A 25,782-nucleotide genomic window follows, 5' to 3' on the forward strand; every position below is an offset into this window, starting at 1 on the left:
TTATTTTTTTCATTTATATTTCATTTTAATTAGTTTTAATTGATTTTATAGATTTTCTCCATGTTCATTTTCGAGTTTGGTTTGTTTGTTAGGAAGTTTGATGTTAGGTTAATAAATTTTATAATTACAATTTATATTTATATTTTTATAATTAGTCGAGTAAGTGAGTAAGGTAAGTCGAGTACAGGAAGCGCACTGTGCATTCGCATCATCCGTATACTTAATCCGTTCTTAATCTCGATTTTCTTATTATACCCCTACTCAAAGAGTTAAGGGGTATATTGTATTTGTGGTAAAAGTGGATGTGTGTAATGCAAAGAAGGAAAAGATTTCGACCCCATAATGTTTATACATATATTCTTGATCAGAACCAATAACCGAGTCGATAGAGCCATGTCTGTCTGTACGTCCGTCCGTCTTGTTTGTCGCCTAGTTCCCAAAAACTATGAGAGCTAGAGCAACCGAATTTTGTTTCCAGACTCATGTGAGTCTGTGGCAACCACATTTTTGAAGATACGATAAAAACTAAAAGCGCAGTATCTTAAAGAATGACTATATCTACCAGATGACCGAATCTGAATCAGATCGGATCATTATTATAGCCAGAATGAAGAAATTAATTTAAGTTGCTTCCCGCACCTCCTCTAGTAAGAGACTTCGCTATTCATTCTCTTTCTCGCTCGCACACACTCTGCCCTGTGCAATGCGCGACCTTTGCGGAGAAGATGTAGACTTACACGTTCCTTTTCCTTTACTTTGACTTCGGGAGACTTCGGCTTTTTGAGCAGCTGTTTTAAAATCACGTCCAGATAAAAATTTACATATGTATAAGTGCATAACGCGTATTGGAAAATATTCCAAAATCGTTTTTTAAATCGAACGTATAAAAAAAATATTAAATATTGCAAGACATGTGATTTTTGATTGATAAAGTATTTTGATTTTTATTCAATGAGAAGAATTTAATGGCGTTAAAAAGATGGCTCTCAGCCATACGCTACACATTTATTCAGATAGATAATTTATACTAAAAAAAGCCATTCAACTAGTTTCACTTGGGACTGGCAAATGTTACTACCATACGCTGGTGGACGTTATCGGGGGTAGATGATTACCACACCGCGGGAAGTTAGGCGGCACAGGAGGCAGATCATTAAGAGTCCCAATTTGAAAGACCAAGTTCATGCCAATTACAATGTGATATTGGAAATGACAATGAAAAAGCCAGAATCCAGGATTGTCAGCACGAAAGCGCAATACAGCATATCCATTATTTGGTACAGCAACTGTATCCTTTAACGAGGGTTTCTGATATCGCCTTTCAAGCATACCGCGTTGATCTAGGTCCAGTGCATGCTTTAAATTCATTCGCTTGATGTTTGCATCAGGGGAGCGTCCAAGGCCAATTACATAAAATGACGTACCGTGCAAGTGAAATGGATGACTAATATTTATCTGCTGAACTTCATCGACCAGAACAACCTCAACGATTGCATTAAGTGGTATATCGATCTTGTGAGTACATTGGCAGTTTTCGCCACAGTCAGATGGTCGATTATCCCCGTTGCAGTAGTACTCCTCAGGTATGTCGCTGTACTGTGAAAGCATTGGCGATGGTGGCGACACATAAGACACCTCATCGATTAGCGATACGAGATGATCCGCGTCAGAAGCGACTATAAAATGGAATTGGTCAGTTCGGATGTCTTAACTGTCGCTGTTCATTCTGTTTATAAGACAGATTTATTGCATCGAGTTCAGCTGTTTAATTTACAAAGTAAACACAGACAGATTATGTATTTACACACATACATATGTACATAAATATGCGAGATGCTCAGTATTTTCAGACTGAATATTTAATTTCTTTTCTATTGCGTATTATTAATTCGGACTAAGAGTAAGTTAAGCTAATGCGAACAGTTAATAAATACATACATACGTAACGTAGGGTTGAAAAGTAAAAGCACAGAGTATACTAGGGTGATTATTAACTACTATGAGCTACTAGTACCAAGTTACGGGTGGTACATGGTCCCCGCACGTGGGAAATCGAGGTGGTACAGGCGGTAGGTCAGCTTGCGTGCCGATATGGAATATCAAATTCATGCCAATGACGATGTGGAAAAGAAAATGACAATGGAAAAGCCAATAGCCTGGGTTATCAGCTCGAAACCGCATAACAACATATCCATTATTGGGCACAGCAATCGTGTCCTTCAGTGGCGGCTTTGAGAAGTCTCGCTCAAGCATCCCCATTCGGTCCAACTCTAGAGCATGTTTTAGATTGATTTTTTTTATTGACTTATCCGGCGACCGGCCCAGTCCTACAACATAGAAGGCCGTACCATGCAAATGGAAGGGGTGGCTCAAATTAACCTGCTGCACCTCATCGACCAAAACTACTTCGACGATCGCTCCGAGAGGTATATCGACCATGTGCGTGCATTCGCAGTTGGGTCCACAGTTTGGCGGCCGATTGTCACCGTTGCAGAAATATTCTGATGGTACATCATCAATTTGTGAAAGAGGTGGTGCTGGCGGTGATATGTACGATATTTCATCGACCAGAGATGTCAGATGATCACCACTAGGCACAACTGTGAGAAACGGTGAGAGTTGACAGTGTTGTTTTTTGGTTATTGCCCATTAAAGCGTTTATATAGCGTTATTTAAAAAGTTAGGTACGAGTACATACATATATAAAAAGGAACATATTAGTCACTGAAAAAGTTAGTCGTTCGACCACCATATAAATAACGAAACGTACCTAAGAATCTGTTGTATGTATTTGGTATGAAGAGAGTTTTTGGTTCATACACAAAAAATCTGAAAGGTAAAAAGATTTTCACATCTGGCCGCTCGACTAAAACGCCCTTATCGACCTTTTTTGCATTTTTTAAGTTTGAAACGCAAATTGCATCTTGTCGTTTACGATCACAAATAGCATCAAGTGGGTTGAGAATCTGTGAATATGGATACATTGTTTAAATATATAACCATTTTTATGCCTCAACATTAAATATGATGCTAGCAATATAATACTAGCCACTTATAATATGAAACTGCATTCGCGTATGTACATATGTATTTGTGTATGTAAGTACGTACGGCCAGATAAGTTTTTGAGTCTCCAGATTTTTTTGAGAATAAAAAGATACATACAAGTTATGCCTGGTTGCAGGTAGAACAATTTTTCAAATAGACACAGGTTTTAAAAAATCCTGTAGTCAAACCACCTTTTTCAGATTGACTTTAGATATTTGCACGGACCATTTAGGGTCCAATTCTCGGACTTCAATTCCCTCTACCATGTTATTTCCACCACTAATTCCCTTCCTCTTCTTAAATCACTAATACTAACATACATATGTACCTTTCCCGTAATTAGTACTATTTCTTAGCTTTGCGTGTTTAGCTCTTTGAGCTGTGTTTAGCTCTAATTTTCCTCCAATTTTAGTCTAACACCTATCTTTCCGTTTGGCGGGAGCCCGTTTCTGCCTGGATTACGCACGTGACCTGGATCTTACTAAAGGAAAAGCCTACTTCCTCGGTTGAAAAAAATTAAATTAAATTAATTAAATATGCACTGAATAGTCGAAACGCTATATTTAATTAATACTTACCGACAAAATCAGAGAATTTTGGATTTTTTCGAGAGGACCTAAGCCTACGTCTCAAACATGAGTAATTTGTTAAAAAGGCTGATCAAATTTTAATTAAAAATGTACTGAAACAAAAGTCACGTTATTAATATACATATATGGCAAAAATCGAAAACAACAGAATCTGGCAGGCTCCGGTTTTTACTTTCTCTAAAAATTTTGAAAACGGAAAGTTTTTGGCACCCGCATTCGCAAAACGCAAAATTTTTTCGTTATAAAAACGGCAAAATATTCCTCACCGAAATGAAAATTAGAAGGCTTCTTTATACAACAAAATGAATCTTAATTGCATAAGAATAAAAATATATGGCTTATTGATGTATTGACACCATTATCAACGTAATTAAACTTATACCTTTTTTTATTTAAGCCCAACTTTAAAATAGGATTTACAAAAATTGGTCAATGCAACAACGCCTTGCGTTTCCGTGTGAACAGCTGTAGCAGCCTGATTTGGTTATCGAAATATCGTGTTAAGATACAGAGGCCCTTTGTCTGAGAAAAGCACTAACGCGTGGGCATGACACTAAATATTGCGCTTAACAGGACATGATAAAAAATCGCATCGATCACAAACATTTGCGAGTCTGACTTTTGGCTAAAAACATAAAACGGAAAAGTAAGTGAAAACGGGAGCCTGCCTGATTATGATTTACCGGCTACCAATGTGAGCTAACATGGTATTTGTATTGTAGTAACCGAATATATGAAACGATTGTCTCGTTCAAACAATACGACAAATTTTGGCCCGGAAGATCCGAAGATCGCTCGCTAAGATAAGTACAACCATGAAAGGTGGGACAGCATTAGATTCAACTATCCGCTATCGAAGTATTAGATTTTTCGCTATAGAGGCTATGACTCAGACTGCAAATCTACAGAAAATTATTGAACCCACCCACCAATTCAGTTGTATTTTATACATATACATTTAATTTAATATAATTGATATTTTTAACATTCGTGGTTGACCTCTTGGAGCACTGACAATTCCTAGGACACACCTCAAAGAACAGTACTATTTCAACAGCCTGATGGGGGAGATTTCTGCGGAAGAGGGAAATGCTGAAGCTAGCGCCAGTTACGGCGAGAATTGTCACGACAACTGTGATTACACACGCGCGCTAAACGAAAGTCTGCGAGAATTCGAGTTCGGAACTGTCACTCGGCTTCAAGAAGTCAAAGTATCCCAGCAGGAGCGCGCACCTGACCCTGCGCACAGGGATGCCATATTATCTCATAAGATGGCAATCCTACCTTGTGGGTAACCGGAGTCTCTATTGCCGATGGTTAAACTATCCATGATCCAGAGGTATATTCTGGATGAAACAGTAGCCAAGATAGATGGGATTATTATGACTTTCTTCACTGCTGCTGTTTTAGTGGCTAACCATTCTGTAGTCGAGGCATACCCGCAGATTATAGATTAAAAATCATCAATTTTTTTTCTGAGTACTAGGTGGCAAAATTTCGACAGCTAAAAGTTTTGTTGAAGAAATAGTGAAATATATCTTGTCTGACTACTCTTCTTTAGGAAAAGCATGTTATGTCCACCTTGACTATCACTTATATATCCTTTTTTTCTGTTTTGTTAGATGACGATACCAGTATTAGTAGGACTTTCTTCGGGGATTTTGACAGCTTGGCAGATTAGAAAACTCGTCAGAGTGGCCATCATGCACACTCAAATAAACATACGTGTACAATATAGCTAAGAGAAAGACAAACTGTGATCAAATCACTAAACGTTATAAAGAAGTGCACCACTGAACTCTTCAAGCTCAGCAGGAAGAGGTGTCGCGCTGTCAAATGCTTCATCACAATACATTGGCTTACAGGCACCCATGCAAAACAGCCTGGATGCCCTCTACAATTATTGTTGCCGAGGCTGCAAGTATGAGTGGGAAGATAACGCCGGTAAAACACCTTTTCTGCTTCTGCTCTGGTCTCGACAAAAGAAGGCTTCGATTCTTAGGCCCATCCTTCATTTGTTCTATACCCTAATTTTCTAATTTTCTGCATTAGTACACACCAATGTATGTGTATATGCCTTCTGCAAGCTGATCTTATGTGCGCGTTCCTCAAAGTGTCATAAGTATATTAAGTTTAAGCATTATAGATATTTTATTTATATAAACAGTGTATATACATTAAAAATTAATAGAATTATTGTTTAATTGATATGTTTGTATACATATGTATATAAATACAACTTACATAGACGAACAATTTTGAATGCTAAACGATATTATTTCATTTTGCATCAAATGCTTTTACAGGTGTTGAACGATTAGGCACCAGCAGGAAAGATATATAAGTATATTTATGCGAACATACAAATGTGTGTATGTATGTACATATGCATGTATATACCTATACCTATATATATATATATATATATGTACATATTTTAAAAAGGTCATTAGCTAAACATTGAAAAAGCTACTAGTTTATAATATAGTGAACACGGTTTGATCTGCAGAAAGTAATGAAATTATTCGGATGCTTGCAGTCATTTCAAACATACAGGGGAATAAAAAAATGTACAAAATTATGTACATATGTATGTATGCATATTAGTTGGTGCATGTGCAGATGGCGAGCGAATTATACACTTTGCGTTCAAGTGCATTTTATACAATAGGGACAGGCATCTTTTCGCTGGAGCTGTTAATGCATACAAACAAATATTTTAAGCCTATGTACGTACATTTTTATGTATATGAACATATGTACATAAATGAATTCATGCACCTGGGTGTGAGTGTGAGTAGGAATAGTCAAAATTTTACCGAATGTTGGCATTATCTATCATACAATTGGACTCTGGCAGTGCTTTTTTTTTAGGATACAGTGCTTATAAGTATATACATACATACAGATGTGTATCTACATTCATATACACGTACAAATATGTATGGAAGCTTTGTACACACTATACAATCAGTAGGTGTCGTGTTTGTTTAAAGTTTACAAGTATAATTTTTTAGTGTCGTGTTTCAATTAGATGAGCAGCCGCATTAAACTTGGTCTTTTTGGGTGTTGCTGGCGTATGTGTGTGCCATTGTCTAATTTATGGGTATGGGTGGGGTGTGATCGCCACATGTAGGAAAACCTGGAGGCACGGGTGGCAGATCAGCGTTAGTGCCGACCTGCAAAATTAAATTCATACCAATAACGATGTGGAATAGAAAATGACAGTGAAAAAGCCAGAAGCCTGAAGAAGAGAATGCTGCATTAGTCTATATTGCATACAAATTTTTACCATGACCAAACAACTTACCGGGATTGTCGGCCCTAAAACGGAGCACGACATAGCCATTGTTGGGCACCGCAATCGTATCCTTTGTCGGTGGCAAATTATACTGTCTGTGCAAAAGTCCCCGTCTGTCCAAGTCTAACGCGTGCTTTAAGTTAATTTTCTTTACTGACGAATCAGGCGATCGGCCAATACCAATAACACTGAACCCGTACCCGTGTAAGTGGAATGGGTGCGACAAGTTTGGTTGTTGCACTAAAAAATATATATGACAAAATAAGTCTGAAGAATTTTATTAGTGCTGCTTACCTTCGTCTACCAAAACAACTTCCACAATAGCATTAAGCGGTATGTCGATCTTATGAGTGCACATGCAGTTTGGTCCACAGTCGGCTGGTCGATTGTCGCCGTTGCAGAATTGTTCGGGGTTAATATCATTGTACTGCGATGTGAGTGGCGCTGGTGCAGATAAGTAGGATATTTCGTCGATAAGCGAAATCACATGATCTCCCGTGGGTGCCACTGCAATGTGTTTAATTAGATGATTACATCTTTTCAGCTCTTGAATTGCTTACCCAAAAATCTGTTGTATGTGTTGGGCTGGAAAAGATCCTCCGCGCGGTATACAAAGAATCGGAACGGTAGGAAAATCTTCACGTCTGGCTTCTCTGCCAAAATTCCGCGATCTATTTCAAGAGCGTTTTTCAATTGACTTACGCATATGGCATCGTTTCGTTGACGGTTGCATTGAGCATCCAGGGGATTCATGACCTTTTATGTCGTATTTGTCGTTCGTCAAGATTTACCATTATTTGTGTTGTTTTTTATTTACAGGTGCATAAGAAAACGTTTAAGTCGATTTGAAAGTGTCGATATTTTACACGTTTGAGATTTTGAAAAAAAATAGTAGAAAGATATTACATACATAGATTTATATAGTTATACATTTTATTTTGAGTGCGCTCTATCTTTTGACGTCGCCCTACTGTACTGGCAAAAGGTAGGCAAGTTTATATGCGTACAGGCATTTACCGTTGTAAAATACTTATTTACATAACAGTTTACGTAACCAGGTTATTTAATTGATTTACTTTGAAATATAATAATACTATTTACGGTGCACATATGTATATGTGTTTTAAATTACTTAGCCAGAGCACTTCAATGTTTTAAAAGTAATTAGCTTTCAACAAGGAACTACCTATGTACATACATACATAGAGGAATATATTTTACAATTCTATACAACCCCATTGATCCAAACAATGACCGAAATAGCCAATTTTATTAAAATTAAAAATGTATGTGTGTACTTACCACACCCTGAGGTATTCCTACATCGTATGTTGGGGGAGCCGACGCAGGCTGATATGGACCACGGGCGTATCGCAGAATGGCAAGCTGTTGAGCGCGACGGATGCCGCACTCACCAAGGCCACGTAATTGTATCCAATAAGCGCCTACGGGCTGATCAGCAGTGATAACGAAATCGTATCGCTCGCCTAAAATTACAAGTTAATGCGGAGATAAGTTGTGGTTACTTTCATAGCTTTGATAGGTAGTCTGTATTTTAGAGTGCCCTGCACTTATGGTATTGTATCTTAATTACTCGCTAGGAAGTTCTTTCTTATTCATACATACATACATATGGTGGAATTTTCTATACTATGGGAACTCGGTGATTTTATATTGATGCTGATTATGTCTGAGCTTGCTAGTATTTCTGCTTACCTGCAAAATGGAATGCTGCTTGGAACGGTCAGAAAAGTGAAAGGCAGATTGTATATGTATGAATGTATACAAGTCAATATACATACATGTGTGTGCATAAAATATCAATATATATACTTCAACGAGTATATCTTGACTAATTTAAACCCCTCAGGGACACCGGGACATTGACTGGTTATTGTACATAAGTGTAAATACAAAATTATAAATATGACCTGCCTTTTAAATTATTTTCTTTCCAATAAAACACTAGACAATAATAGACCGACTCTTTTTTATGTATGTTATGTAAGAGTCAAAAAAGGAATGTACATATGTACGATTGCATTCTATAAGTGCTATCTTCAATTGAATTTAATTCGTATGGATAATTTTTTCATAACATATATTTGCTTACACATTTGAACCATTATATTTTATTTTATATACAGCTTAACTTACCTGAGAAGGAAATGATTGTGTTGACGTCAACAGGATGAACAGGCTCACCGTCAGTTGCAATCACAGTCATGCCATGACCCTCTATTGTTACTTGAGCCGGACAGACAGAGGCGAATGCATTTATCATACGGAAACGGTAGCGACGGCCGGGTGTAATCGTAAATATTTCCAGCGGTGTATTGGTCATGAAACCAGTGTTGGGGTCGCGGAACTGGCCTTTACCATTAATCAGCATTGATTCAGGATCTTGACCTGTATTGACGGCCAGACGTCCAGGGTAGCGTTCTGCCGCATCCTCATGCAACCAGTCGCTGATAAGCATTATGTGAGTGGTCAAATCGAAATCATATAGATGCGAGTTTGGGTCTCTAGAGGGCGGCTGACGGACGACAACGCTACCGTAAAGTCCATCCAGTTTTTGAAGACCTGTGTGGGCGTGCCAGAAGTGTGTGCCAGCATTTCCTGTCCACTGGTAACGGAATGTATTACCTTGCTGAATGGGGCACTGGGTGACGAATGGTACACCATCATAGTACTGAGAACCACGCTGCCATATACCGTGCCAATGGATGGTGACTTCCATTCCCTCCATATGGTTCTCCACGTCAATGACAACCTTATCGTTTTCGCAAACCTGAATGCTGGGTCCAGGTATCATGCGATTCGCTGTAAGTATTCCACGCTCAACGCCATCAGCTAAGACGCATTGGCAATGACTCCAAACAGTGTTCGTTGCGTTTGGCGTGCATACCTGGCAAGCTCTGTATTGAAGAAGAGGAAACGAGAATGTATTCAACTTTAAGAATATTTAGTGGTGCAGAGGATATTTCGTAATGTAGATGGTATTATGATTTTGACAAGAAGGATACAATACAGAGAAAATTTCTGACTTCCCAAAGTGATCAGCAGAATTACGCCATAGAGACTTTCGCAAAGCAGAATTATCTGCATTATCTTCTTGAAGTATTTCTGTACATGTAAACTTCGACATAGATCGGTAAAAAAATATATATCTCATAGCTGGCATACTCGAAGGAACTTCGAAGAATAATTATTAAAATTTCAAAGGTAACATTTAATACAATTTTTATAAGCATTACCCGAAAACTATAAGGATATTTTAGATTCCCATAAAATATACGTACGTATACGACACTAAATTTGGTGTTTAGATTTTTGTGATACAAGTATCACACTGAGCCTGCGAAAATAGGGCTAATAGGGCCTTGTCGCACGTGTGATACAACTCACAACGTCACGACGGTTTTTTTTCTGGAGATACTCTAAGCCAAATTTAATAATTACAGGAATATGGAAATCAAATACCCGTTAGAATAAGCTACTATAAGCGCGATCAATCTGCAAGAGTATCTCTTAACCCCGAATATATCATTCCGTGATTGTCAATCAAGAATTAAATATTTTATCAATTAACTCACGCGCCCAGCACGGTGTAGTATTCCAGTGTAAAGTGATAGTAGCATATTCTTGGCGGCTCTCCTTCGCGACAAGCACGAGCACATTCGTCTGGTGCAGAAAGGGCAGGATTGCGTCGCAGTTCCGCAGTAGCACTTGTAGAGAAATCTAAGTGACGAAATGGAGATTTTGGATTCGGCTCCACCACGGTTCCAGTAATCTTGTTGACTGGATAACGTGCGGAGCTCGGCAGACTTCCGCGTGAGTTGAGATAGCCACTTCCAGCGGTCAAGGATGGGTTCCCGCTGGTAGCCCCTGCCACAGACACTCCAGGCCCCAAACTATTGCTATTCAGAGGTACAGGGCGTGGATGCCCCGCACTTAAAGAGGGGTGGGTCTGTACGAGGCCATGTGTTGCTGAATAGAAGGGCGATTCGAAGGGGGTCGAGCTGCTGGGTGTGGCCACGTGCTGCTGCCAGTAAGAGCCGGAGGGCGTGAGGTCCGATTGATTGTCTGAAAAAAATCAGCAAAAACAATTTCAATAATGTGATAAAATACACATTTTTTTAAAATAAACAAATGCCATATCTTGGGAAAACGCATTATCTTTGGTGCCGGGCACCACATAAAATTCGAATCCAAGTATGTGGCTAATTAAGTATAACCAATTTCAGTACCCGTTTCGGTTTGTCATATCTAAGAGTTCAATCTGCTCAAAGACGACGCAACTTGTAGCCACGAAGTGGCAGATTTAACATTTGCTTTCCCAGCAGAAAAAAAATATAAGAAATTAAATGGTATCGATTTTAGGGTTTTATGGATGTTTATATTATAGTAGAATATGTATATGAATATACTTACTATATACTAATACTTATGAGCTCTGATTAACACTTTTAAGGATTATGTTATCGGAGTACTTAAACTTAAAAAAACTTAAACGATACATTTATATTTACTCCATATTTACGCTCTAATCTCAAGTTGTTAATATAATTAGCCGTATCTTATATATAACAGCTATTATAATCTTATAATTTAAATGATACTCGTAGTTGCTTAGTGGGTCATTTTGGAACATATCGTTTTCGTGTCACTTAAAAATCACACAAAATCACTTAAATAACAAAAAATTTGAATGTATATTCAAGTAAAATTTTTGTTTCTTACTAAAATTAGCATCATTTTACTTTTACTTTTTTTTACATTATGTTTTAAGGATCAAATGTCAAAAATAATAATTTCCTCTTGTTTTAGAATTATATTGTTTTTATATAGGTCCATTAATAAAGCGTTGTTTAAGTATTGTGGTTTTATTAAAAGACATTTTTATCATATAATCTATACTATAAATTTGTAGAAAAAAATGTGTGTGTAAGGGGCTATCTCCGCAGCGCGTGCACCAAATTGCATGATAATGATTTTAATAATAGTCAGAGTATGTGGCATGGTTTTTATAAAAAACGAGAAGGAACGTGTGAGTCGCTTCTGGGGACGCGACTTTACTTATACCCGTACTCAGTCAGTATATACATTTTTGAGCTTATGATTTTTTAGAATCTAAAAATTAAAAAAAAAATATTTACATTTTACATTTTTTTGCTACATCTGTTATCATCTACATCTACAATGTATATTCCACATCTAACATGTAGATTGTACATGTACCATTTAGATTCTACATCTCCTCTGAACGCGGCAGAGTGTGCGAGCGAGAAAGAGAATCAGTAGCGTCAGCAGCGCTGGCGAAGGAGGGGGAACCAACAGAAAATTAATTTCTTCATTCTGGCTATAATTATGATCCGATCTAGTTCAGATCGGCAGTTCGGCAATCTGGTAGATATGGGCACTCTCTACGATAATGCGTTTTTAGTTTCATCGTATCTTTAAAAATGTGCCTGCCACAGATTTTTGTCCTTTGTGGGGGCGGAAGGGGGCGGGGCGAAATTTTGAAATACACTTGTAGCAGTGTGATATCACATGAGTCTCGAAACCAAATTTGGTTTCTCTAGCTTTTATAGTCTCTCAGATCTAGGCGCACATCAAGACGGACAGACGGACGGACGGACGGACAGACGGACGGACAGACGGACATGGCTATATCGACTCGGCTATTGATGCTGATCAAGAATATATATACTTTATGGGGTCGGAAACGTTTCCTTCTCTGCGTTGCACACGTCAACTTTTACCACAATAGCCACAATAACCCCTTAACTCTTTTTTAAGTACGGGTATAAAAATATCATCGAACCATTTCTAAGCCCCAAATCTTTAAGAAAAATTTCGTTTTGTTCCTTGAGGAAAAATCGTGTTGACTAGTGTTATCATTGTTTAATTTAGATGAATTCCTAAACATTAAATTCAATTAGTAAGCAGCGAAGCGCTCTCATAAGCTCTAGAGCTATAGTATTTTATATCTGGACATGACTTTTTGATGTCTGCATGTCTAAGAAGTGGGCTTGAGCTATTTTGGCAATAGTCATTTGATTTACATGCGGTCAATGCTATAAAATGTTTATATTAATATCACTTCACTACATTGGTACATACGAATATGTTTATCAAAATAGTGAGATAGTTTGACAAATTTTGTTTAACGGTAACATTTTTTCTTTTTATCCGAGTAGAAAGTAGAGCCAATCGCGCTAGGGAACTTCGAGCGTATTTTCAATGTCGGATAAGCCAGGTGAACAGTTTCAATGGAGCAACGGCCATGTACTTTCAAGTCTATTGTTGTCTGTCTTGATTTAAATTTAAATGCATATATTTCGTATACTCGAAAGGGGAGCATACGCATACTCACAATAAAGCAAAGGCCGAACCTAAAATTATAAACTACAAATCTTTTGAGAGCTGCAGAGTGAAAGTACATATCAGGTAATTAATTTATTTTTCAGAAATGACTTTCGCTCTAAATTAACTTTTCGTCAGTCTCGTTTTATATAAAAATAGACCATTAATGATTTACATCTTCTAAATAGTGTTACTGCGAAACGAATTCCATATGTATATGGTGTATGCGAATGGCCCTGAGTGTTGGGACTGCCCGGTTCGAATAAACTAAGTTGTAACTGAAATTTGTGGCTATTCATTTGGGTTATAGCCAAGGTCATCTTACGTTGGCCGCGCCTTGTAGCTTTTTGTGCTGGCCCAGCAGGTAAAAGCTTTAATGAACTTTCACTTTGACGTTGCAAAGAATTGCTTAAAGTATATAGTATAATTTGAGTGTCGTACCCTTGTAGCGGATAACTGGAGGAAGAAGCATCTTTTACTCTATAAAGTGTGTACATATGTATGTACATGTACATTGTACATGTATGTAGTATGTTCTGTTTGACCACATGTATAGTTTGGTTTAGTTTAGTTTATATTATGTACATATTCTACAGTATTGCTACTTTATGCTGATGCCTTAATCACAAATGTACACACAAATGTAACTATTTATGTATATATACATATATACGTATGAATGAAAATACATATAAATGTACAAGTGGCGAAAATAAAAACAGTTTGTGCTCAGTGGTACTCTTTCGTATCGTTAATGTGCACGTGCGATGAGCTGTGCATGCTTGCATGCTCCTCTGTTGCTGTTTACTCACTCAAGCAAGCAACTTGCATGTTGAGAAACAGAGTTGCACACATTCTTTTTGCGATCTAAGGTTGATACAGTAAACGTATGTTTTTGTGCTGTTCTTCGAACTACAATGTTAATCTGTTGGCGTATGTTTGAATCTAATTCTAATGAATCTATGCATCTTTGGTGTTACTTAATAGTGGATTTTAATAATAACGGATTTTGATATTATCTAAAAGTACTCCAGTATTCCAGTCTTTTCCTTTCAAGTAGTTTAAAATTACTAAAGGTAGTTATCCCTTATAAGAAATCGCCGCCCGTTTTCGATGGTTATATCGCCTGGCATAGGGGAAAGTGTAACAAATAATTAATGTCTTTCAGGTCCAAAGATTTGCCTTTCCAAACTTCGAGTTATGAAACTTTTGAGCTTTTTGTGTATTTTTGTCTTTTATTATTATGCCAAAGAGCACTAGCACAATGCCATAAAGCTGTTGTTATTGTTGTACAATTGTTCGTTGAATGCTGCAGCTGAATAGCCTTAGTGGCAGCTATACAGCTGCTTTAAACTTTTTTATTATGCCAGCGTGGAAAAAAAATAAGCATATCCGACCATATGTACATATCTGAAACCATATTTTGTGTGCCTTTTTATTTAATGCTCTGTTCTTCCTGTGACAGATTATTTAATAGCTATTATCGTACTCGTACTATAGAGATCTCATTTGGCTAAGTTATATTAATACAATTCAACCTAAAATTTTTAATTTATGGTTAGATTTATATTTTGAAATAAAAAACAATTTTAATTTGAGCAATTCTCTTATAGTATAGTGGGTCTGATATTGGCAGCTATTTATAAAAATACATAAATATGTACATATGTAGGTGTGTAATGTATATAAATATGTACTGCGTGCAGAAAAAAGATGGAGTTGTACAAAGAATCAGCCAGAAAATTGTAAAACTGAGGGGGCAATTTCGCAAAAAACCATCACAAAAACGAACATACACATATATATGTATAATTTCAAAAAACTTAATTGTAATTATGAATTGTACATATGTACATAAATATGTATGCATATGTATAAACAGCAAAAATATCGACGGGCTTTTCATATCCTACTCAAATGATCGGCAAAAAAAAAAATTTGGTATTTAACGTTTACATTGTGGTGTTAAATATTTATATATTTTTACACAACACTTTTATAATCGATACCTAAAAAAAAGATCAATTTAGCATTTAAAAGGCTTAGATTTACCAGAAGAAAAGCTGAAACTAAAAAATGTTTAGGTCCAAGTTATAAGCTTTTCAAAATATCAAACTCATTACACACAGATGTAAGATACTTAAGTTATGTGACAAAAGAAGCACTACCTAAAAAATTATATAAAAAAAACATAGCAATAAATTCTTGACCTGAAAAATAAAAACACAATTAATTTACAAATTTTAAAGGTCAAAATCTATCAGAAAAGGCTTGTATAAACAATTGTATTTTGTTGTATAGTGTAGTGCAACATTTTTTATACATTTGATAAAGTTACATATATATGAATACGAATATTTTGGAGTAAATTAATTAAAAAAAGAGCTACAACTTAAATACACTTAAATAAAATACTTATTTAAAAAAAATATTTTTTAATATCTTATATGTACATGTAGGTATTAGGCTATTTTGATTATATTTAACAAGTTTAATAAAGTTTACAAACACCTAATGCTGCAAGGCGAACTCTGAATAAACTAGTACGATTAGGCTAAGATATTGAGTGAAATTGATCAAATTAATTATTAATAAAAACAAAACAAAATTGTTTTTACAAATAGGTTTTCCAACGATTGTTTTTATGGTAGCTTTATGCTGTAAAAATCGGATCTTTTTAATCAATAAAATTTAAAATTATATCGCTTGGTCAATTTCGGTTACTTTAAGAAACAAAATATTTGTTACCAAAAAAACGCTGATTTTTTGAAAATAATTAATTAATTAATCGTTATTTGATAAATATTACATATGTATTTATATCCAGATTGAGGAAACATGATGGTGTTGCTAGACCTCACGCTCTCTCCCAGTACGCCTGAGCAGTTAAGGTTGGGTTTTACAGTAGTGTAGTACTCATTCTAAGAGAACCCAAGGACAGTCAGAGAGTGCCAGGTATAAACAAGAACATAAGCGAATATATCCGGAACTAAGTTGGTGAACTAATGAAAGCATAAAAACAAATATAACAGCCAATTAAAGCATAAAATCAAAGCGAAATATAATGGAAATGGAAAAGTGATACGATTGTGAAATCTGCAGCAATAGCGAAGCACCGGCATAACCGACAGCACCGGTGAATAAATGATCAAAAATAAAATGAAATTAAAGCTGCTTCAAAAGCCAGCGCAATGAGACCGTAACGATTTTCCCCAACAGTAGGAGTCACCATTGTGGTCGTCGTTAATATGTAGCTGTAAATTTTAGTTGCCACTAATATTCTTAACAAAAGAGTCAAAACAAAGAAAAATAATACCCATAAAAACATAAATACATAGGGTATTTTAGGAGATATTTGAAACGCACACAAGAAATAATCTTCGGTTCAAAATAGTATTTTGAATTAATAGGTTTTTAAGAATTAAATAATTCTGACGAAGAAAAAAAATCGTATCAAACAATTTCAAAGCTCTAAATCTATCAGAAAAAGCCGATTTGGTTCCGTGAGAAAAAAAGGTTCGATTTTGTCGAGTAATGTTATTAGCGTTTTATCAAAATGTTTGTAATTGGTTCATTAAAGGATCTGTCGACTCGCAAATCAATGTATTTATTGTATTGTGTTTTGTATTAGTTTTGTGGTGGAAGTGGATGTGTGTAACGCCCAGAAGGAATCGTTTCCGACCCCATAAAATATTATATGTACATATATTTATTCGTATAGTCTCAGAGACTATTAAAGAGCTAAAGCAACCAAATTCCAGACTATTGTGATATCATCCCGTTACAAATGTATTTAAGAAATTTGCCACGTCTACTCCTACTTCCCCCAAAAATCACGAAACCCTGTGACATCCACAATTTTAAAGATACGAGAAAACAAACAAATTTCCAGATTTTTGAATCTTGATATTATTATTATTATCAGAATAAAAAAAATAAATTTTCCATGATATAACGACTGGTGTTGTTACCCCAGGATCTAGTCTAGTCCTGCGTTACGCACGTTATATTCGTGTGCAAATTTTCTTGTTAAAATTGTCACAGCTGGCGTTAACATTGGTATATTTTCATGAAATTGTTTTCATACAGCTTAGAAAATAAGTATAAGTAATCCCGTTTAATCGGGCGCTACACTTTTTGTGTAAATAACAAATATTCATGTATTTAAATAATATAAATCTTTTTAACATTGTTACTAATAATTTATTAAAACAAAATTATATAACATTTCTTTCCTATTATATTACGTATTTGGGGGATTTTGGGGGGTCGAATGTTATTTAAAGACACGTTTTGTTACTTTGTGTTGAATTTTTTAGGATTCTCGGCAACCTAGAGAAATTTAAAGCCCAGATTCAGCAGGGTAAAACCCATTATAAACACCTAATTTTAGCTAATAGTATTAGAATACAATTAGTATTCATTCCGTTACGGAAGTTACACTACAAAAGTGTAATCAAGGTTTTTTTGTTTTCATCAGATTAAAGTGCATAGGAAACTCTGTTCAGCTAGTTTAGAAAACAAAACGAGAAGGAATATGGTAGTCGCTTCTGGGGACGCGGCTCTACTTATACCCGTACTCAGTCAGTATATACATTTTTGAGCTTATGATATTTTTGAATTTTAGAATAAAAAAAAATTTACATATTACATTTTTTTGCTACATCTGTTATCTTCATCTACATTTACAATGTATATTATACATCTAACATGTAAATTCTATTTGTACCATTTGAATCTACATCTCCTCCGCTGGAGGGCGCTCGCGTACATAACGAGAAAGAGTCTCTTGCTGCGTGAGGCGGGAGAAGCAACTGAAAATTAATTTAATTTTTTTAATTTAATTCATTCTGTCCATAATTATGATCCGATCTGATTTAGATTCGGCAGTCTGCTAGATATGGTTATTCTCTACGATAATGCGTTTTTAGTTTCATCGTATCTTTAAAAATGTGCCTGCCACAGATTTTCGTCCTTTGTGTGGGCGGAAGGGGGCGGGGCGAAATTTTGAAATATACTTGTAGCAGTGTGATATCACATGAGTGTGGAAACCAAATTTGGTTTCTCTAGCTTTTATAGTCTCTGAGATCTAGGCGTCAAACAAGACGGACAGATGGACAGACGGACAGACAGACATGGCTCTATCGACTCGGCTATTGATGCTGATCAAGAATATATATACCTTATGGGGTCGGAAACGTTTCCTTCTCTGCGTTACACATATCCACTTTTACCACAAATAACTCTTATTTGAGTACGGGTATAAAAATCTTATTTTCCGTTACGGACGTTATTCACAGTGTACCTATTTAAGTGCACATTTTTTAATATATATTAGATAGCTTACAAATATGATTTGTATCTTAAATAAAAGAAAATGAAACAAATTTGAAGTATGCTAAGCTCTAAATACTAAAACGTCTGTTTTGCACACTTGTTTTACCAGGAAAAATACCCTTTTGTTACACGAAGAAATAAAAGCGAGAGGTACGTGTAGGTTAGCCATTAGCCTCTTCTAAGAACAAATAAGCCACTGTAAAGCCACATTGCTTATATATTTTGAAGCTTGAATATGTATCCTATTATTCCATTAGCAAAAATTTATATTTTAACCACCTTTAAAAGTCAGCATTTGCTTAAAAATTTTTCGGATTAGCATATGCATGTAAAATATAAAATATAAGTTACATTAATCGTAAGCTCACATATGTATATTCATATACATATACGGACTGAGTACCAGGTATACGATACGAAGTATGTAGGGGTTGTGGGGGATGTGGAAGTGTATAACAACCAGAAGATGCGTTGCCGACTCTATAATGAATATATATTCTTGATCCGCATTAATAGCCGAGTCAACATAGGGTGGAAACGCTTCCCTCTGTTGTTACATTTATCTATAAAATGGAATGTACCCTTCTACTTATTAAGTACCTAATGTATTGGTTCAATACATATTATCCATTGATGAAATTGATACTGTCATTCGTTGTATGATATTTTAAGTAGTTATTACTACAGCAGTGACATTCCACCCCAAATATTATTTTCTGTGTCTCTTCTTCCTCTTTTTCTATCACACCAATACAAGGGTATTTAAAACTTCGGTCCGAAACTACCCTTTGTTTCTTGTTCAAGTATCACTCTTTATCTAGTTATACTCCAACACACATTTTTTCGGATTTGGCAGTATTTTGCAATAAAACATTCGTAGAAAAAATAAGTTTAAAACGGCCCTATGGCATTATCTCGTATAACCGACCGATTAAAAGCTTTTGACAAAATTTGTCTGTTGTACAGTTTGTACTGACAGATTGAAAACTGTTCGTTTTTCATGTGTTTTTAAAAGATTGATCTTGAAAAATCGGTAAAAACATTTTCTTAATAACATAGGTAGGTACGTGGTAGCGCTTCTTTTGTTGCTCATAGCTTAAGTATCTTACATCTGGTTTTAATGAACATTCTGAAAAGCTAATAGATGAAGCTATAAATTAAAACCAAACACTTTGTTATTTCAGCTTACCGTTATTATGATTTTTGTGCTGTATTTTTGTCAAAAATTTGATTTTAAAAACTCAGGAAAAGTCGAAAATCCTGTGTCCCTATATTTTTGTGTATAGGTGCATTAATTAGGCGTTGTTTAAAATATTGCTCATCACAATCTATGGAGAGACGACGGTTTTAAAATTGGTTGACCAACCCTCACAAAATCACACTTTACCGTTTTACCGTTGCTGGCCCACCAAGTAATACATGTAGCAAACTTGGAATTACGGGGATTCTTAAAAAAATTATAAAGCCCCAAATCTATCAGAAAAGGTCGGTTTTGTTCCATGAGGAAAAAAGAGTTCGATTTTGCCGAGTAGTGTAACCCAACCAAGCGGTCACATTTTTGTTGAATGTCGAAATACAGGCAATGGGAATTTGTGAACCTGCTATTTGCACATCTTTCATATATCAATTTAAATCAAAATAATGGGCTCGAAAATGAAGTAAATACATTTAAAATAATTAAACAATTTTGGAGCTAGCACTTACATACTTTAAGAACGTTTTAATTTTTCAGTTTAAGGCAATATAAAAGTATTTGTAACTTGCATTCTTAGTACTATCCTTACTCGCGGCCTACTGCAACCATTACATAGTTTTGGATGTACTAGTACTAAATCCGTTTTTAAGAAGAAAGCTGGTTTCGCTCACGTAAGTAAATGTGTCAATATTAGTAGGTGTTGTAAGTACTCCATATGTTCATGCATAAATATGTATGTAAGAGTACATATAGTGTACATATTTATGTATGTAGCTTGCTGTCAATTGCAAACGTTGTGGGCTAACAAGATCAGTCCACGTAGTAGACAAAGTAAATTGCGATTAAGATTAGTTTTTCATTTGCTAAGGTTCGTTGGTCGTAGAGTCTGGTTGGTTAGTTTGCGGTCGGTTTTTTATTAGTTTATTGCAAACATTTTTTGGCCAGTACGAGTGACTGCAACAGCATTACTAGTTTCTCGTTTCTTGTCGCATTTAGCTTTAGCGTCAACGAGTTTTTCTGCTCCATTTCGTTGAGCTGTACGAAGCTTGTTGCATACATACAAAATTAGTATGCTTTTGTACATAGAAATATACATGTAACTGTACACGTATTACAGATACAAATGCAATGTCGACTAGTTTGCTCCATAATGCTGTCTCTTTTTGTGGGTTATTTTGACTGACTCGGCCCGCATTTTATCTGACACAAATTATTTCTGCATAGTAGTCAAGAATCCACATGCAGCTGTCACAACAAATCCAAATTCTTGAAAGGAGCAACCCACACTATAAATATGTGGAACCCAATTGGTAACCTCCATAGAAACAGGAAACTGACTATTTGTCAAGCACTAAAAATTTTATAAAAAGAGGCTTTTTCTGAAATTGGTTCGAGTCAGTTTTTTAAACTTCTGTTTCCCAATATTGAACACTTGTCTTTTTCTCTTTCATCAGATAATAATTAAATTAAGCACTTAAAATATAGAGACCTTGTTCGCTGCTAATCAAGATGGTTAGTCCCATGCAGGCATACAAATACATTCATTTGTGTGATGTACATATGTACAGTTGCGGTAGAAATAATAGTACTGTTTGGTACCACAGTTTTGATTGTTTCAGAACACGATCACTAACCAGAATATTTTGCACTCTACTGTAATATCAATTAGGTTTACATGTCTCCTCTCTGATAAAAATGGGCTTACTCTTAAGTTCCTAACGGTTCTTATTACTTTTGGCAGTTTTCCAAAAAGAAGCGAAATATGACGGCAACATAAATAGAATTAAAATTTGGTTTTTAAAGAAACTTGTACTTTTCCCAGCTTTTAGGGAAGAAAAAGCAAGAGGATCAAAACTTTTATTGCAGAAGGAAACACCGATCTAAATGTGAAGCAAATTGAAGTCACTTTAGAAAGAAAGACATGGGGGAAAGTGAATGCAGTATGCAAAATAGCACTGGAGTTTACCCAAAGAAACATCATTGTTTCTTATTTTTTTTGTGGAAAAGGCTCTCTTCTTTATGTAAGACGACACCTAATGCAGAATAAACCCCCCTAACTAATATATAAAACCAATAAACACTCAGGGATAAGCATTATTACATTGCACAAATATATGATGGATCAACATGTCTATCTTAATATATTAGAAAACAATGATGCTGCCTTAAATAGAAGAGGAAATACCGTTGTTTTGTGTCTGCCATCAGGAAAATGATTCAAAACAGACCAGCAAGGAAGCGGTTGAAAGTGGTTCGAGAACAGTGCATTTAATGTAATATATTGGGCTGCTTAGTCCCCATTTATGAGCTCCATTGAAAATCTTTGCGCTTAAGTTAAAAATATGTTTCTAATCCGAAACCGAAGAACAATATTTATCATGCATTATTCTTGGAGTAATATCTCCCAGGAAAGATGCAAAAATGGGGGTAACTTTAATGACAAGACGCTGAACTTCTATTGTTGCTGCCAATGGCTTTACAACAAAATATTAACCTATTAACAACTAAAGTAACTTATTTTAATTTAATTTAATTTTGGAAACTTCTTATCAATTTGTATTTTTTTGACATTTTTTTGTTTCCGTCTTAATTCCTGAATAATTCCTTTTCTTTTCAAATATTTTCGTTTGAAGGCTGCAATACATACTATTACTTTCTAATACTTTAAATTACACTATAAAGTTTATATATTAGTTTGAAAAAGTTTATTAAAACCACTGTTTAAGCAAAATCATTCAATATAGAAAAAGTTTGTGTCATGGTGCTATTATTTATGCCACAGCTGTATATGGTTTCATACATATGTATATTTAAAAATCAAATAAATTGTTTTTGTATCCAACAAAAATAAGATTACAAAATTCGCGTGGTTTTGACCCAGATTTTCTGTTTAATTTATTTATTTATTGTTTTTTTTTTTAGTATTTTCAAATTTATATTAATTTGCAAATCAGTGTGATTTTCTTCAAATTCCGATTCATTGATACAAGTATACATACACACATTTTTTTTGTCAAAATGTTTTCCATTTCTTGGTTCATGCTCTTCATTCGGACATTGTTCCAAAAGTTGAATGTGAACTTGTGACATTAGTAAAACAAGAGCATTCAGCAACACATACATACACAATTCGTGTTTGTTTGTGTATGTATACATATGAATTAGAATAATATTCCACACTCTGCTTATGCAAATATTCGCCAATTTTTAAAAGTACACATAGAAATTTGTGCTTTAAAGTGGCAAAGCCTTGTCTCTGTCTTGTTTTCAAGCTGGACAATTTTAGACCCGTTATGGACCGGTTTGAAACTTGAGGCATTTTTATGACTTGGTGCATGTTATTTACTTCATTTATATATTTCATTTATACTAGAAAGGTAATTTATATAACTTACTGATATTGCAATATACTAAAAATTACAAGGTTATGGTTATTATGCATTGAGTATATGTACTACATTTGTACATATGTACTAACACATCTATACTTTTTATTAGGGCTCTAATTAGACATTTGTAAATTTTATAAACAAAATGTTGGATTAATTAGTGTATTGGCTGTTGATATGTGTGCCGATTCTTATAATTTAAATAATACCGTCCAATAAATACATATGAAGTTTTAACATATACAATATTATACCCTTGGTTTGAACTATTTTTTAATTTAGCAAAGAACCAAAATTTTTAATATATCGTTATAATTGCCAATTATCGAACGTGACATTTGCGCTAAAGCTCTGCGCTATAGCGAACATTTATACGAGTCTCAGAGCCCTAATCAACTAACAAATACAACGGGTTCAACGGGTTTGTTGCTGAATTTAAATTTTTCTTATACATAAATGTATATACAGTTTTTATATGCATATCTGTATACTTTATTATTTATAAATCATACATACATACCTGTGCATTAAAGTACGAAAAACTTTTATACTATGCGTGAAAATTTCCTAAGTACTATTTATTATAGAATATATTTGTAAAATTATTTAAATATGTATGTTAATACAGGAAGTTAAAGTAAATTGAGGATGTTTTTAAATCAATTTTTATATTACTTTTAATTGAAAGCTGCATTCGGTTTTGTGGGATTTTTCTTCCCGTCAAAGCTAACATGGCACATCTAACTGGCAGAGTTGCAGTTGCATGAGCTTATATGTATGTACATATATACATATGTATTGATGCATGTACATATGTATGTATGTGCACGGGGTGTGGTAGCACTGACAACACCACAACAATGTCACAGACATCGCGAATGACGTACATTCATACTTACATAGCTTGCATTGTTTTTTTGACAGTGGTAACTTATATTGTAAAACCATGGACCTTTACAGTGAGATTTTATATATTCTTAATCCAACTTAAATTCAAGAAGCATGCACTCGTGACCGGAGCTTTGTTATTACAATTTAGGTAATCACGAATAGGACTTGAATTTATTCGTTTTTATCAATTAAGAAATTTTCAAAATGATACCGTAAAATTTAAATGATACATAGTATGTACTTCCCAAAATTAGTTTTCCATGCAAGCCTCTTATTGTTGTCCGTAAATATAAAAGAAAATCCAAAGTTGAGCTTTAACGGATGCAGGTTTGCGTCAAATTGGTTGATAATTACCGGTTTTCTGTGTTTCAAAATTTGTTACAATAATTTTTTTTACCGCCTGCGACAATTACTGTTCAATAGGATGTACATACATACCTCTAAATGTGTACATATGTACATATAGATTCTCCTTTTCTTAAATATATTTAGGTCACCTTTATTCAAGGCTTCTTTAATTCTTTAAACTTCTTTAAATAAGGTATAAAAAGAAGCATTGAGTAAGTTTGATCTAACTTAATATGGTGCATTGGCTAGAGTATATCAGCTTCGGCGAGGAAAAGCCTTCATTTGGCTTGTGTTTTGTAACTGGGTACCGGTTATCTTGTACTCAAGCACTCTCAATTGTAGCATTCTTTGAATTTGAATTTATTGCCTTAGTGAATGTAAACTTGCTACAGTGGTTTAACTGTGAATTTTTGTACATACTCGTATATGTATGTACTTGCTCACATACAAATACATTATATATGTACATAGTGCCTGCTACAAAGTTTGTAACCTGCATCAACTCTTGGATTTTCACAGTTTCTTTGTGTACGTGTGTTGTGTAGCGCGATAACTTGTTATGCTAGCTGTAGAGTATTTTGTGCATATCCGTTTGAATATTTTACATGCAAGACGCCTTTTCTTGCCAACAAAAAATGAAAGTACCCATGGACAAGGCCGGACCATTATGTTTTCTTTCGCGTGCGAACTCATTTGGTAAAAATATAATTATGTTTTCTTGATGTGGTGTGTTTACGTAAGAGCGCGACTCTGTTCGTCCTTGTCGTTTTATAAACACCACAAAGTAAAAAACAGGGCCAAATAAATAGTCACAGTTATTAAATATAAATCTGTGTTGGGCATACATACATATTTATATATCTCTATTAGAAAAATTTAGGTGCTAGGAGAAAGTGAAATGGATTTTTTGGCTGGGTTACCTTTTACACGTTGCTTCGGCTGCGAACTGGCGACGCGTACCGTCTCAACATCAGGAAAATTCGAAAATATGGCCATAAACGAGAAAAGTGTAATAACCTGCTGAAATCCTTTGCGCTTCATCTTCAGCGGTATGGGTTAAATTTTCACAACAAAGTATGCAATTATTATTTCTTTCTTTCACTTTGGAGCTTTAGCCACGTCCCAATAACACAATTTTAAATTTGTTTGCTATTATCTTTTATGAGAAGCAGGAAGCAGGCACAGTTTACAATGAGACAATATTTTTCCTTATATACTAGGTGAAATATACTCTAGTACAACGCTACGAAGTACGCACACCGCGATTAACCACCAAACTGAAGCAGTAGCTGCGAACGTATGACTATATAAAAT

General features: G+C 35.1%; 1 protein-coding gene and 1 long non-coding RNA gene across 8 annotated transcripts; one reads left to right on the plus strand and one right to left on the minus strand.

Annotated features, from left to right (window-relative positions):
• Positions 1-955: 955 nt before the first annotated feature.
• LOC111080108 (laccase-1) lies at positions 956-25,766 on the minus strand. Of its 4 annotated transcripts, XM_022375561.2 has the most exons (8): positions 25,389-25,762; positions 10,536-11,025; positions 9,097-9,857; positions 8,242-8,426; positions 7,500-7,695; positions 7,234-7,446; positions 6,949-7,179; positions 5,834-6,882 (listed from the first exon to the last, which is right to left on the minus strand). In XM_022375561.2, exons 1-8 carry the CDS (start codon positions 25,507-25,509, stop codon positions 6,734-6,736), a joined length of 2,346 nt encoding a protein of 781 aa, XP_022231253.1. In that variant the 5' UTR covers positions 25,510-25,762; the 3' UTR covers positions 5,834-6,733. The 4 variants fall into 4 exon arrangements, with proteins under 4 accessions (XP_022231252.1, XP_041450325.1, XP_022231254.1 ...); XM_022375560.2 differs by lacking the exons at positions 5,834-6,882; positions 6,949-7,179; positions 7,234-7,446; positions 7,500-7,695 and adding exons at positions 956-1,676; positions 2,771-2,966 and having other exon boundaries at positions 25,389-25,765; XM_041594391.1 differs by lacking the exons at positions 5,834-6,882; positions 6,949-7,179; positions 7,234-7,446 and adding an exon at positions 960-1,676 and having other exon boundaries at positions 25,389-25,765.
• Positions 2,670-4,619, plus strand: LOC111080112. Of its 4 annotated transcripts, XR_005968100.1 has the most exons (4): positions 2,670-2,684; positions 3,461-4,004; positions 4,104-4,284; positions 4,361-4,619. It is a non-coding gene; the product is annotated as an uncharacterized LOC111080112 (long non-coding RNA). The 4 variants fall into 4 exon arrangements; XR_005968099.1 differs by having other exon boundaries at positions 3,461-4,284; positions 4,361-4,612; XR_002608437.2 differs by lacking the exon at positions 3,461-4,004 and having other exon boundaries at positions 4,036-4,284; positions 4,361-4,601.
• Positions 25,767-25,782: the final 16 nt, after the last annotated feature.

This window comes from Drosophila obscura, unplaced genomic scaffold (assembly GCF_018151105.1).
Source record: "Drosophila obscura isolate BZ-5 IFL unplaced genomic scaffold, ASM1815110v1 contig_25, whole genome shotgun sequence".
Lineage (NCBI taxonomy): Eukaryota > Metazoa > Arthropoda > Insecta > Diptera > Drosophilidae > Drosophila > Drosophila obscura.

What these genes read in the sequence shown, in the direction of transcription:
- LOC111080108 (XM_022375560.2), bottom strand. Translation starts at nt 25,509, where the DNA reads ATGAAGCGCAAAGGATTTCAGCAGGTTATTACACTTTTCTCGTTTATG. An exon ending in GCCGAAGCAACGTGTAAAAG is followed by an intron (nt 11,026 to 25,388) that starts GTAACCCAGCCA and finishes GATTTTTTTCAG; the next exon opens with ACAATCAATCGGACCTCACG. An exon ending in CACAATCATTTCCTTCTCAG is followed by an intron (nt 8,427 to 9,096) that starts GTAAGTTAAGCT and finishes TTGTAATTTTAG; the next exon opens with GCGAGCGATACGATTTCGTT.